Source organism: Oncorhynchus tshawytscha, linkage group LG33 (assembly GCF_018296145.1).
Source record: "Oncorhynchus tshawytscha isolate Ot180627B linkage group LG33, Otsh_v2.0, whole genome shotgun sequence".
NCBI lineage: Eukaryota > Metazoa > Chordata > Actinopteri > Salmoniformes > Salmonidae > Oncorhynchus > Oncorhynchus tshawytscha.
In genome coordinates, this window is record NC_056461.1 from 597615 (window position 1) to 613333 (window position 15719).

At 40.7% G+C, this 15719-nt stretch overlaps 1 protein-coding gene across 1 annotated transcript in view; it reads left to right on the top strand.

The window, feature by feature from the left end:
• The window catches only part of LOC112230733 (interleukin-6 receptor subunit beta), a 61157-nt gene that overhangs the window by 20054 nt on the left and 25384 nt on the right, over positions 1-15719 (top strand). Inside the window, exons 4-9 of the mRNA XM_024396984.2 lie at positions 4255-4396; positions 4582-4736; positions 4833-4987; positions 5400-5559; positions 5754-5836; positions 10727-10964. Of these exons, the coding sequence (XP_024252752.1) occupies positions 4255-4396; positions 4582-4736; positions 4833-4987; positions 5400-5559; positions 5754-5836; positions 10727-10964 (933 nt within the window). The remainder of the gene's footprint in view (positions 1-4254; positions 4397-4581; positions 4737-4832; positions 4988-5399; positions 5560-5753; positions 5837-10726; positions 10965-15719) is intronic.

Genomic DNA, 15719 nt, shown 5'->3' on the forward strand with positions numbered 1-15719 from the left:
GCAACAGTTTTATAATTAAGTCTATGATTTGATAAAGCAGTCTGACTGAGCGGTGGTAGGCAGCTGCAGGCTTGTAAGCATTCATTCAAACAGCACTTTACTGCGTTTGCCAGCAGCTCTTTGCAACGCTTCGAGGTTGTTGAAGGGCAACACCTTAAACACAAAAACAAATCTGTTTGAGCTCGTTAGCGCTTTTTGATACAGATTGCACCACACCAGTGAGAATCTGGAGAAGGCACAAATTAAAGTTTGGTTTGATTGAAAGACCCGAAACTGCATTTGAGGTGGGTGACCAAGTCCTGGTTTTGTTGCCCTTTCTGGGTTTTAACGTTTCAAGCTTCCTTTTCAAGCCTTTACCCCATTTGTAATTTTTTTTTACTATCTGGAGTACATCGCCACAGGAAAAAAATCCTGGCTGTCATGTCAACATGTTGAAACCATACTTCACCCGTTACGATCGGGCAGAGAAGTCGGTGGAAACCGGTAGTGATGTTCTTCCTATAGCCACTGCTGTCACCCTTGACTATAGTCTTCCTCAATAGCATGAGGGAAGCCCAATACACCCTGTGCCTGTTGGACGGTTAAGTAACTCAGAGATTCTAGAAGACTTGTCTCCAGAGGAAAAAGGCAACATTGTTGCAGTACTTTTAGAATATCAGGGTTTATTCTCAGATGATCCAATTCAAACAATTGTACTAGAGCATGACATTGACGTTGGGGACTCTGCCCCAATCAAAGAACATGCCTATCAAGTGAACCCTGAAAAGAGAGAAAGTCTGCAGTGAGGCAGAGTTAATGTTTGAGAACGACATTACAAAACATGGCAACAGCCCGTGGAGTTCGCCCTGTATATTAGTACCTAAGGTGGATGGGTCTCTACGGTTTTGTTCTGCTTTTCACAAATCTAATGCCATCGGACTCGTACCCTTTGGCCAGGGTCGACAATTGTATGGACCGTGTTGGCGCTGCTAAGTATGTTAGAACTTGCTATCTGCTGAAGGGAAATTGGCTGATCCCTCTAACTGAGCGCGCCAAGGAGTTGTCTGCTTTCATTACTCCTGACGGTTTGTTTTCCTACCTTTTTACGTTCCGTTTGGGTTACCCTCCTACAGAAAGACGATAACACTGTTGAGCACCCTGTGGAATGCTTTTAATAGAAATTGGACACATATCAAAGAAACAACTCGACTATCGAAGAAGAGACGCTCACTTTGGAACTGGCAATTCAGCACTTCGATCATAACCCTCTCATTTTCCTGCAAAAGACTGACTCTTTTGCTGGAGTCTCGTATTGTGGGAGTTTCTCCATGAAATCAGACATGGCCGTACTAAGGACAACTTGCTTGCTGATTTGTCTTTCAAGGGTCTAAGTTTTGTTTAGCCAGTGTGTAGCCCTGGCTCACAATTTATTTGAGTTTTGTTTTTGATCGGCTCATTCCAAGGGAATGAGAGTTATAGGAACGTATAGAAATTGTACCTATTTCTCAAAAATGTAAGCGATTTAGGCAACAAAAATAATAAAAAACATACACTACAAAAGTATGTGGACATTAAACTGAGTGGATTCAACTATTTCAGCTGAATTGATTGGCCAACTACAAGCAGGCCTAATCGCCCATCATCAGTGCACGACCTCACTAATGCTCTTGTGGCTGAATGGAAGCAAGTCCCTGCAGAAATGTTCCAACATTTAGTGAAAAGCCTTCACAGAAGAGTGGAAGCTCTTATAGCAGCAAAGGGGGGACCAACTCCATATTAATGTCCATGATTTTAGAATGAGATGTTCGACGAGCAGGTGTCCACATACTTGTGTGTGTGTGTGCACACAGTACCAGTCAAAGGTTGGGACACACCTACTCATTCAAGGGTTTTTCTTAATTTTTACTATTTTCTACATCGTTGAATAGTGAAGACTTCAAAACTATGAAATAACACACATGGAATCATGTAGTCACTAAAAAAGTGTTCAATAACAATGTTTTATATTTGAGATTCTTCAAAGTAGCCACCCTTTGCCTTGACATCTTTGCACACTCTTGTCATTCTCTCAACCAGCTTCATGAGGTAGTCACCTGGAATGCATTTCAATTAACTTGTGTGCCTTGTTAATTTCATTTGTGGACTTTCGTTCCTTCTTAATGCGTTTGAGCCTATCAGTTGTGTTGTGACAAGGTAGGGGTGGTATACAGAAGATAGCCCTATTTGGTAGAATACAATATTATGGCTAGAACAGCTCAAATATGCAAAGAGAAACAACAGTCCATTACTTTAAGACATGAAGGGAAGTCAATGTGGGAACATTTTCAAGCACTTAGAAAGTTTCTTCAAGTGCAGCTGCAAAAAACATCAATGAGGACCCAGACAGGAAAGGAAGACCCAGAGTTTTCTCTGCTGCAGAGGATAAGTTCATTAGATTTATCAGCCTCAGAAATTGCGGCCCAAATAAATGCTTCATAGAGTTCAAGTAACAGACACATCTTAACATGAACTGATCAGAGGAGAGTGTGTAAATCAGGCCTTCATGGTCGAATTGCTGCAAAGAAACTACTACTAAAGGACACCAATAATAAGAAGAGACTTGCTTGGACCAGTAAACACGAGCAATGTACATTAGATCGGTGGAAATCTGTCCTTTCTGTCTGATGAGTCCAGATTTGAGATTGTTGGTTCCAACTGACATGTCTTTGTGAGACGCAGAGTAGGTGAACGGATGCTCTCCACGTGTGTGGTTCCCACCGTGAACGTGATGTTGTGGTGACACTCTCTGTGATTTATTTAGAATTCAAGTCACACTTAACCAGCATGGCTACCACAGCATTCTGCATCTGGTTTGGGCTTAGTGAGACTATCATTTGTTTTTCAACAGGCCAATGACCCAAAAAACACCTCCAATCTATGGAAGGGCTATTTAACCAAGAAGGAGAGTGATGGTGTGCTGCATCAGATTACCTGGCCTCCACTGTCACCCAACCTCAACCCAATTTAGATGGTTTGGGATGAGTTGGACCGCAGAGTGAAGGAAAAGCAGCCAACAAGTGCTCAGCATATGTGGGAACACCTTCAAGCTGTCATCAAGGAAAAGGGTGGCTACTTTGACAAATATCAAATATATTTTTATTTAACACTTTTTTGGTTACTACATGATTCCATGTGTGTTATTTCATAGTTTTGAAGTCTTCACTATTATTCTACAATGTAAAAAATAGTCAAAATAAAGAAACCTGTGTGTTCAAACTTTTGACTGGTACTGTATATTATTTAGTGTATGTTCTGTAAATACGAGATTAAATCATTAATATTCTGATTGGTGACAAAATTAGCCTATCACTTGTGAATGATGCCCAGCATAAGGCCAGAAACAATGCATACCTTTTTTTGTAGGCTTATGTAGCCCATAGGCCTACATGTTTTGATGAGGGTTATTTAGACTAAAGTGGCCAAATAATTTTCTTAACATGAAGCACATTAATCTGCTTTCCAATGGGTGTAGAGCATAAGTGGCATTCATATGCAGCCCGTGAGTTTCAAGTTTGGGGAAGATAATTTTCACCATAAAAAACACCTTTATAATAAAAGCATTACATGCATTATTGCATTTCCGGTCACTTTTGATATTTGTATTTTCCTGCTAATGGAACATTTAAGCTGCTGATTTTATAATGTGAAGAAATAGCCTAATAGTTTATCAACATTTTAAATGTTCTGTTGCATCAGCCTCATTGCTTAAAACAGGTGTTTTGATGCCAGTGGTTGTATTAATTTGGTAATTCTATCGCTTACCACAACTGTCCCAGACAATTTTAGGCAGAAGAGTACTGGCCCGGTTTCTTCCTAGGTTCCTGCCTTTCAATGGAGTTTTTCCTAGCCACTGTGCTTCTACATCTGCATTGCTTGCTGTTTGTGGTTTTAGGCTCAGATTCTGTACAGCACTTTGACATCTGCTGATGTAAAAAAGGGCTTTAAAAATACATTTGATTTCATGTTCAGGTACAACTTGCCATGTGGAAGCAGAGAGAACAGTCTGTGGCTGGAGTCGAACAATTTTCCGGTCTTTCATGTTCACACTGAATGACCCTAAAGCTTTCTCAGTGTCAGGTTTGGGTTCAATTCAGTTTTCAATTGAGGAAGTGAATTTCAATTGACTTCCTGAATTGAAATGAGTTTTGACCCCATCCTGCTCAGTGCAGTAAGTACATAGCCGTTGGTATGTTTCTCTGACATTAAATAATGGCAGCTGTTTGGTTTATTGGTCAGATCCCCCTGAGAAGCCTGTGAACCTGTCCTGCATGGCTGTCCAGTCTGGCCGAAAGATTTCCTCCAACGTCACGTGCACATGGCAGCCTGGGACAAGAGACGAGATTCTGAAAACCACTTATACCTTGTTTGGCAGTCTAATGTGAGTGTCATACATAAGGTTAGATACATGGTGAATACCAACATTATTTTTTAAATCGGTGAATGGAAAACCTGGCTTCAGTTCTGAGAACCCCTAAATATCAAGGTTCTTAGATAGTGTATGTGATTTGTTAATTACTGATTTCTGATCGATTAACAATGTAGATCATTGTTGTGTTTATTCAGTGTCTCAAATAAGAGCGGCAAAGCTCACAGAAGCAGTGGATACATTGACTTCGGCACCTTTCCAAGCTTCATGCAACTTGCTATGTGGGTAGAAGTTGAAAACAAGTTGGGGAAGGTTCGATCTGACATTCTGGATATTTATGCTGCTGATTTGGGTAGGTGGAGTGAAATGTATTTTCTGATTGCCCTTGAGGTTTTTACAATGATTATCACCTCCCCCATATAGTTTAATGGTTTGTCCTGTTTTGCAGTGAAAACGAATCCCCCATCAGATGTCAATATTCTTTCCGAGAATAACTTTTCCAGGACACTCTTAGTGAGTTGGAAGCACCCTATCCATGTAACCTATGTAACGCTGAAATACAACATCAGGTTCTGCACTGTGGGCTCTGGAGACTGGACTGAGGTAAATAGCTCACAATACATGTTAAAATGATGTTCTTTAGACCTCAGAACTAGACTAATGTTGATATGTTCCGTGCCATTTGTTGTCACCTCAATCCCAAAATGAAAGGATAAGCATCATATCATTTCCTGGTGAAGGGATATGGTATGATCTGCACAACTAATGGCATTGGGTGTGTATGGCATGGGCTTGACGTTGGACTTGTTATAAGGTGTATAAACATCTGGCAAATGTTGTAGTGAAATCTCTCTTTAATGTTGAAAGCCATCTATCCTATCCTTATTCTGTGTTATCAACAGTGAATCAAACATTCTACTTGTATTGTTGCTGTTGCAAATTCACTGTAATCAGGCACATTGTTGCCCTCTTGACTCCATTTGTCATTATGTCCATTTAATTGACTCTCTTTTAGGTACCCCCAAATGACACTGAAAGCTACAAGGAGTCTTTCCGTCTTCAGTACCTCAAGCCGGACATGGAGTATGTAGTGCAGGTGCGATGCATTCATCATATGGGCTATGGCTATTGGAGTGACTGGAGCGCTAACTCTACCGCCAGGACCCCAGAGGACAGTGAGTAGCCATGACAACAAGCATATATCATTCGATTGTGTTTCATTTAGCATGTTAAGCTGTAGAACTCATATGTGAAGTCAGTGTATGAGTGATTGTGATAGCTAGTCTATGGTAGCTAGTCTATGGATTGCTCAGTTTGTCATATCTCAGATGGCTGAGTTATATCGATTTTGGCTCTGTTCTTTGCCCAGAGCCTACAAGTAAGCCAGACCTATGGAGAGTCATCATTCCCAGCCAAGTCAAAAGTGAGCGGAGAGTGCAAGTGATGTGTAAGGTAATGAAGGCCATACTGAAAATAGAGTGCCACAGTGATGTCTTCATAATACCCATAAAACCTAGTGGTCAAACACAGAAATGGTTGCAATAGTTTTTTTTTTTCACCATCATTTGGGTGTAGACCGCACCGTGAAATACTGACTTACAAGCTCTCACTGTGTGCGTTCCTATGAATGGAACAGTCCTCCACATGTTGGCAAGTATTCGGCCAGCAACCTTCACCTGTCAGCGGCAACCGCTTTCACGGGCTCCTCATTTGTACAAATACAGAAGGTAAACCACTCCATTATTTTGATGACCCAACTGTGAAACATAATTTATGTAAAATGACATTTGTTGCTTATTTCCTACTTTTTAGATGTGAAATAGAACTGTAAACTCAGCGTTCAGGTTGGTTCCACCAGGCTTATCATAATCGTGTGTGTGTGACCAGTATCTTTGAGGGGCCAGGCGCTGATCTACGCTGCTTTCCCCATCAATGGGGCTCTGGCAAAGACCTAATTTCTTGCCTTCTCACCAACGGTTGTCAATGGGGAGAACAGAATTTGGTATGTTTAGGCTGGCCTCGTAACTTCAACATAGTATCTGTTTATGTCAGATATCACCTATTCTAACTACCATTAGAAATAGAACAGTGACTGTATGTGTTCAAAGATACCTGTATGGAGCAAGACTTGCAAGATGATGTGATGGAATCCGGTGGGCTTGATGCTGATGTCTGAAATGGAGACAACTTGCCCTCAGCAATAAAATGTAACTTTTTTAAAATTGTCTTTTGATATTTGTTGAATCGAATGGTACTATCAATGGACCTGTGTATTCTTCAAACATATCAGGGAACTCCTTTCTTAGGCTACATGGTGTCCTGTACACCATATAGGGAAGGTTTGACGACTGACATGTTTGGCAAGGTAGCCCCTGCCCCACCAGACTAATATCTGTATTGGCGATGAATGACAATTGGATGAAAGACGAGTGTAATATTCGCACATTGTTATATTGCCAGAAAATAATTTAAACAGTTATGTGAAGGATGGTTTATTCTGTGGAACTGTTACACTTGGAAGTTATCAAAACACTGATCTCACATCTGTAGTTATTGAACTTTAGCTGGACACATGAGGCGTACTGTCATACCCAGGATGGAGTGTCATGCACTCCACATTTGCTGCCACCTGACTGCACATGTCCTTAACCTGTAATGCATTATATAGATGGAAGGGACTCCCCCACTGGAGAGTAGAAGACATAACCTCATCCAGAGAGTTAGACAGCCACATCCTTAGATTTGGGCAAGTAATACCACAGAAATGCCATTCTGGTCAGACAGCTGAAGTTGTACTCCAGATACAACTGATTTTGATTAGTTAGGTAAAGTGTAGGCTTTATAAGCACAATATATTTACAGCAGAAAATGTTTTCTATTTGTAACATGAACATGTCCAATATTTTATATTTTTTAGGTGATGTATTTACTCTCAAGGTGAGCGACGTTTGTGCAATGTCTACATGTAGCCCACGCCTGTAGGCGTATTAGTTCTGGGATTTTGTCTCCCGGGAAAGATAAACAGCGGACATAAGGACAGACGAGACAAAACTAGCCAGTTTTACAATTGTGTTGTAGGACAGCTGAGCTGATTTTAAACTAGCAGTAGTTGATATTGTTTCCACAGTAACATGTATTTATATTTTGGTATTTGGTATTTTTTTTAGGATCCCCATTAGTAGCTGCTCTTCCTGGGGTCCACATGAAACATGACATAATACAGAACATTAATAGACATACAGTTGAAGTCGGAAGTTTACATACGTTTCGGTTGGAGTCTTTTAAAACTTGTTTTTCAACCACTCCACAAATTTCTTGTTAACAAATTATAGTTTTGGCAAGTCAGTTAGGACATCTACTTTGTGCATGACACAAGTCATTTTTCCAACAATTGTTTACAGACCAATTATTTCACTTGTAATTCACTGTATCACAATTCTAGTGGGTCAGAAGTTTACATACACTAAGTTGACTGTGCCTTTAAACAGCATGGAAAATTCCAGAAAATGATGTCATGGTTTTAGAAGCTTCTGCTAATTGACATCATTTGAGTCAATTGGAGTTGTACCTGTGGATGTATTTCAAGGCCTACCTTCAAACTCAGTGCCTATTTGCTTGACATCATGAGAAAATCAAAAGAAATCAGCCAAGACCTCTGAAAAAAATTGTAGACCACATGTCTGGTTCATCCTTGAGAGCAATTTCCAAATGCCTGAAGGTACCATGTTCATCTGTACAAACAAGAGTATGCAAGTATAAACTCCATGGGACCACGCAGCCGTCATTCCGCTCAGGAAGGAGACGTGTTCTGTCTCCTAGAGGTGAACATACTTTGGTGCGAAAAGTGCAAATCAATCCCAGAACAACAGCAAAAGACCTTGTTTCTCCAGCATCTTCACAGGTACAATCTGTATTGGCCACCCATTCTATATCACAGTAAAACAAGGAATATATCGACATAACCTGAAAGGCCGCTCAGCAAAGAAGAAGCCACTGCTCCAAAACTGCCTTAGAAAAGCCAGACTATGGTTTGCAATTGCACATGGGGACAACACCATCCCAACCATGAAGAACGGGGGTGGCAGCATCATGTTGTTGGGGTGCTTTGCTGCAGGAGGGACTGGTACACTTCACAAAATAATTGGCATCATGAGGCAGGAAAATTATGTGGATATATTGAAGCAACATCTCAAGACGTCAGGAAGTTACACCTTGGACGCAGATGGGTCCAAATGGACAATGGCCCCAAGCATACTTCCAAAGTTGTGGCAAAATGGCTTAAGGACAACAAAGTCAAGGTATTGGAGTGTCCATCACAAAGCCCTGACCTCAATCCTATAGACAATTTGTGGGCAGAACTGAAAAGGCATGTGCGGGCAAGGAGGCCTACAAACCTGACTCGGTTACAGCAGCTCTGTCATATGCCTTTTATACATAACACCTGACTTGAAGTAAAGATTAAATTATGTATTAAATCAATGCCACAAAACTGGGACATTGAAAAGAAACCATAATTACATTGTGAGAGCGCACAGATGTTTCTGCTTTTCCATTATAAAAATTGGACCAGCACAAATGACACAATGTAAACAGCATATTGTGATTTTTGGTGGGGGAGTTACAAATGAGTGATTCCTCACAAAACCCAGAACTGGTTTTCACAAAATGTAATCCAAAACCCAGACATTAAAGGACTGGTTTTCACAAAATGTAATCCATTGAAGAAGTGTCCTTTTGGAGGAAGGATTGTTGACGTATACTGAACAAAAAAGCACTAATATATGGATTTCACATGACTGGAAATAAAGACATGTATCTGTTGGTCACAGATACCATTAAAAACAAAAGTAACTTTATGGATCAGAAAACCAGTCAGCATTTGGTATGACCACCATTTGCCTCATGCAGCGTGGCACTTCTCCTTCGTATAGAGTTGATCAGGCTGTTGATTGTGGAATGTTGTCCCACTCCTCTTCAAAGGCTATGCAAAGTTTCTGGAGATTGGTTGGAACTGGAACATGCTGTTGTACACGTCTGGTGAGTATGCAGGCCATGGAAGAAATGGGACATTTTCAGCTACCAGGATTCATGTACAGATCCTTGGGACATGGGGACTTGCATTATCATGCTGAAACATGAGATGATGGCGGCGGATGAATGGCATGACAATGGGCCTCAGTATCTCATCACGGTATCTCTTTGCATTCAAATTGCTATCAATTCAATGCAATTGTGTTCGTTGTCCGTAGCTTATGCCTGCCCATACCATAACCCCACCGCCACCATGGGGTGGCTCTCTGTTCACAACGTTGACATCAGCAAACCGCTTGCCCACACAGCGCCATACACGTGGTCTGCAGTTGTAAGTCTTTCTCTAAAACGACGTTGGAGGCGGCTCAATTATCTTGCAACTGCTCTTGTAGACATTCCTGCAGTCAGCATGCCAATTGCATTCTCTCTCAGCTTGAGACATCTGTGGCATTGTGTTGTGATACAATTGCACATTTTAGATTGGCCTTGTATTGTCCCCAGCACAAGGTGCACCCGTGTAATAATCATGCTGTTTAATCAGCTTATTGATATGCCACACTTGTCAGGTGGATAGATTGTCTTGATAAAGGAGATATGCTCACTTGCTTTTGTGCACAAAATTTGAGAGAAATGCACTTTTTTTTCAGCTCAATGAACATGGGACCAACACTTTACATGTTGCGTTTTATATTTTTGTATCATTTTGTATCTACAAATTGGCATAAAATATGACATTTTGGCCTTACACAGCACTCTTTTAAGACTCCATTGTGTTTCATCTGTAGGTGCTGCAAAGCAAACATTGGTGTCATATGAAGCTTTGTCGCTTGTTCTGTAATATGAGTAGTATTTTGGTTTCAACTTTTTTTTGTACATTTAATTTATGAATATAAAAAATAAACATGAATATTGAATAATATTTGTAAAACTAGCAGAGATCCCACTCTGGAACTTTGATATGCCCATTAAGTATATTATGTTCAACAATGTATTGAAAGAAATCTAATCAAAAATTGAATATATTCATTAAAGTCACCATGTCTGAGAGAGATTTACATGGTTCTCAATACGTCACGCTAGGGTAACCCTATATGAAATACCTTATTTGAAAAGGTTATAAAATCCCACATTTGAAAGTGTATGGTGAAAAAAATTATTGGAACCATTTCCGTGTGTGACCGCTAAGTTTTATGGGTATTACTGTATGACTCACACTGTGGTACTCTATACTACAGATTTATTATCAGCTCCATCTAAGGCTTGAATAATAACAGGTGATTGGTTGTTGCCTTCTTCTTTTCCCTGCTACAGGATCCAGTGGAGTCCAATGGAAGGATACAGGGCTACAGCATCAAGATCCAAGATGGAAACTGGGAGACGGTGGCGGTCAATGACTCTGACCTGGATTCTAGGTCACAAGAGAGGAAAATTATCCCCCTTTACCAGATTCCCTGGTCTGACAAGAGAAGAGGCCTCATTGAATTGAAGGCCTGGAATTCTGTTGGCGAGTCTCCCCAAGCGTCTTTGGTCATCCCAAAATTGACACAAGGTATTTTGACCTTGTCAGCTATACACTATGGTCTTACACTCATACTTCCTTCTCAATCTTACCAATGAATTAAGATATACTGAACAAAAATATAAATGCAACAATTTCAAAGATTACAGTTACAGTTCATCAGTCAATTGAAATAAATGTATTAGGCCCTAATCTATGTATTTCACATGACTGGGAATACAGATATGCATCTGTTGGTATGGGCATGGATCAAAAAACATTCAGTATCTGGTGTGACCACCATTTGCCTCATGCAGCGCAATACATTTCCTTCACACAGATTTGATCAGGCTGTTGATTGTGGACTGTGGAATGTTATCTTATTGCTGTGCGATGTTGCTGGATATTGGGGGGGAACTGGAACACGCTGTCGTACACGTCGATCCAGAGCATCCCAAACATGCTCAATGGGTGACATGTCTGTTGAGTATGCAGAAAGTGGAAGAATTGGGACATTTTTAGCTTCCAGGAATTGTGTACAGATCCTTGCGACATTCGGGCCTTGCGTTATTTATTTTTATTTCGCCTTTATTTAACCAGGTAGGCCAGTTGAGAACAAGTTCTCATTTACAACTGCGACCTGGCCAAGATAGAGCAAAGCAGTGCCACAAACACAGGGTTACACATGGGATAAACAAACATTACAGTCAATAACACAATAGAAACGTCTACATACAGTGTGTGAAAATGTAGTAAGATTCAGGAGGTAAGGCAATATATAGGCCATAGTGGCGAAATAATTACAATTTAGCAATTAAACACTGGAGTGATAGATGTACATTCATCTTCTGCACAAGTAGAGATACTGGGGTGCAAAGGAGCAAAAAAAAAAAAACAGTATGGGGATGAGGTAGTTGGGTGGGCTATTTACAAATGGGGATGAGGTAGTTGGGTGGGTTATTTACAGATGGGCTATGTACAGGTGCAATGATCGGTAAGCTGCTCTGACAGCTGATGCTTAAAGTTAGTGAGGGAGAGCTAAGTCTTCGTGTTACGAATCCCTTTTAGCCCGACAGTCTAGGGGGGATGGTAATGAGACCCGTAACATAACTCATGCAAATTATAATTGTGACAAAGTAAAATTGTGAACGAACCAGGACAACTGAAATCTACCGTCAAACTCAGGGTTTATTAATAAACACACGGTAATGGGGGGAGCAGGAAAAGGGGCTGAGCTGGACCCAAGGAAAGAAACAATAAGTATTCAAAAACACCCCTAAGCTAGACTAGCCTACTTTAACAACAGCTAACTAACTAACTAACCAAAAATACAGTGGGTGGTCCGCCCAGTTCTAACTAGTGTATTTAACAAAGTTTACCTACGGGTAGTGTATGCCCATGGGCGACTTGTCTTGGTTCCCCCTTTTCCCACCAGCAAACACCATAACCAAAAACAATAGTCACAGGTGATGACAAAGTGATATGGAGGTGCTCAAATAAAAGAGAGGTCAATACACAAAGAGAGAGTGAACCAGCGAGACCTACAGACATGGCATTTACAGAGAGATTGATTTCAACAGCAAACAACTGACAGGGTTTTTAAACAAAGGGAAAGGAACTGTGATTGGGTAGGAAACAGGAGGAGGTGTGTCTTCTGATTGATGATTAGTGGCTGATTGGGGAGTGATGATTTTCACCTGTGAGGGGAGAAAAGAAACACACACACACAGGATACACACACAGGATACTTGTATCCGTAACACTCCGGCTTCAGTGATTTTTGCAATTCGTTCCAGTCAGTGGCAGCAGAGAACTGGAAGGAAAGGCGTCCAAATGAGGAATTGTCTTTTGACCAGTGAAACATACCTGCTGGAGCGCGTGCTACGGGTGGGTGTTGCTATGGTTACCAGTGAGCTGAGATAAGGCGGGGCTTTACCTAGCAAAGACTTATAGATCACCTGGAGCCAGTTGGTTTGGAGACGAATATGAAGTGAGGGCCAGCCAACAAGAGCATACAGGTCACAGTGGTGGGTAGTATATGGGGCTTTGGTGACAAAACGGATGGCACTGTGATAGACTACATCCAATTTGCTGAGTAGAGTGTTGGAGGCTATTTTGTGAAGGACATCACCGAAGTCAAGGATCGGCAGGATAGTCCGTTTTACGAGGGTATGTTTGGCAGCATGAGTGAAGGATGCTTTGTTGCGAAATAGGAAGCCAATTCTAGATTTAATGCTGAAACATGAGGTGATGGTGGCGGATGAATGGCACGACAATGGGCCTCAGGATCTCATCACGGTATCTCTGTAAGCTTTTCTTTTATATGGAACATTTCTGGGATCTTTTATTTCAGCTCATGAAACATGGGATCAACACTTTACATTTGCGTTTATGTTTGTTCAGTGTATATCGTCGCTCTCTGATGGAAATATCTCCAAAAAGGCCATTTTTCAGGAAGAGAGAAAGTTATTTCAACATTGATGGACACAGCATCACAAAAGTTCATAACGACCGCATTCTGGGTTAGATATTCACTAAACAATTGCTGTTTTACAACAACAAAAAATTATTGGGAGTTACGAGTTTGGTGCATATTATATGTGGAGAACATGTTGCCATTTTTGCTTTACTTTTCCAAGATTGTTTTATCATGTGAATAATTTATAGACTGTTCTGATGAACTGTACTTTATAATGGTTGCAATTGCGATTTGATATGATAACTCACTTCCTACCGTCAAGGCACACACACAGGGCTGTAGCCAAAGGCAACCACCCCCAAAATTCCCAATCCAACCAACAATATTTAACTTTATACAATGCATTCGGAAAGTATTCAGACCCCTCGACTATTTACACATTTTGTTACATTACAACCTTCTAAAATTGATTATATTGTTTTTTTTCCCTCATCAAACTACACACTTCCTCATAATGACTAAGCAAATGTATAAAATAAAAAAAACTATCACATTTACATAAGTATTCAGACCCTTTACTCAGTACTTTGCTGAAGCAATTTTGGCTCCGCTCATCATTCCCTAGATCCTGACTAGTCTCCCAGTTCCTGCCGCTGAAAAACATTTTCACAGAATGATACTGCCACCACCATGCTTCACCATAGGGATGGTGCCAGGTTTCCTCCAAACATGATGCTTGGCATTCAGGCCAAAGAGTTCAATCTTGGTTTCATCAGACCAGAGAATCTGGTTTCTCATGGTCTGAGAGTCTTTAGGTGCCTTTTGGCAAACTCCATGCGGGCTGTCATGTACCTTTTACAGAGGAGTGGCTTCCGTCTGGCCACTCTACAATAACGGCCTGATTTGTGGAGTGCTCCAGTGATAGTTGTCCTTCTGGAAGGCTCTCCCATCTCCACAGAGGAACTCTCGAGCTCTGTCAGAGTGACCTTCGGGTTCTTGGTCACCTCCCTGACCAAGGCCCTTCTCCCATGATTGCTCAGTCTGGCCGGGCGGCCAGCTCTAGGAAGAGTCTTGGTGGTTCCATACTTCTTCCATTTTAAGAATGATGGAGGCCGCTGTGTTCTTGGGGACCTTCAATGCTGCAGATTTGTTTTGGTAACCTTCCCCAGATTTGTGCCTCGACACAATCCTGTCTTAGAGCTCTATGGGAATTTCCTTCAACCTCATGGCTTGGGTTTTGCTGAATTTACCACAGGTGGACTCCAATCAAGTTGTAGAAACATCAAGGATCAATGGAAACAGGATGCACCTGAACTCAATTTTGAGTCTCATAGAAAAGGGTCCGAGAACTTATGTAAATATTTATATGTAAAAATGTTTATACATTTTGTGAAAATTTCTAAAAACCTGTTCTTGCTTTGTCATTTTAGGATATTGTTTGTAGATTAGCTGAGTTTTTTTCGTATTTAATCAATTTTAGAATAAGGCTGTAACATAACAAATGTGGAAAAAGTCAAGGGGTCTGAGTACTTTTCGAAGGCACTGTAAACTTTTTATTTATTTATTTTACCTTTATTTAACCAGGTAGGCAAGTTGAGAACAAGTTCTCATTTACAATTGTGACCTGGCCAAGATAAAGCAAAGCAGAGCAGTTCGACAGATACAACGACACAGAGTTACACATGGAGTAAAACAAACATACAGTCAATAATACAGTATAAACAAGTCTATATACAATGTGAGCAAATGAGGTGAGAAGGGAGGTAAAGGCAAAAAAGGCCATGGTGGCAAAGTAAATACAATATAGCAAGTAAAACACTGGAATGGTAGTTTTGCAATGGAAGAATGTGCAAAGTAGAAATAAAAATAATGGGGTGCAAAGGAGCAAAATACAGTGCCTTGCGAAAGTATTCGGCCCCCTTGAACTTTGCGACCTTTTGCCACATTTCAGGCTTCAAACATAAAGATATAAAACTGTATTTTTTTGTGAAGAATCAACAACCAGGGGGACACAATCATGAAGTGGAACGACATTTATTGGATATTTCAAACTTTTTGAACAAATCAAAAACTGAAAAATTGGGCGTGCAAAATTATTCAGCCCCCTTAAGTTAATACTTTGTAGCGCCACCTTTTGCTGCGATTACAGCTGTAAGTCGCTTGGGGTATGTCTCTATCAGTTTTGCACATCGAGAGACTGAAATTCTTTCCCATTCCTCCTTGCAAAACAGCTCGAGCTCAGTGAGGTTAGATGGAGAGCATTTGTGAACAGCAGTTTTCAGTTCTTTCCACAGATTCTCGATTGGATTCAGTTCTGGACTTTGACTTGGCCATTCTAACACCTGGATATGTTTATTTTTTAACCATTCCATTGTAGATTTTGCTTT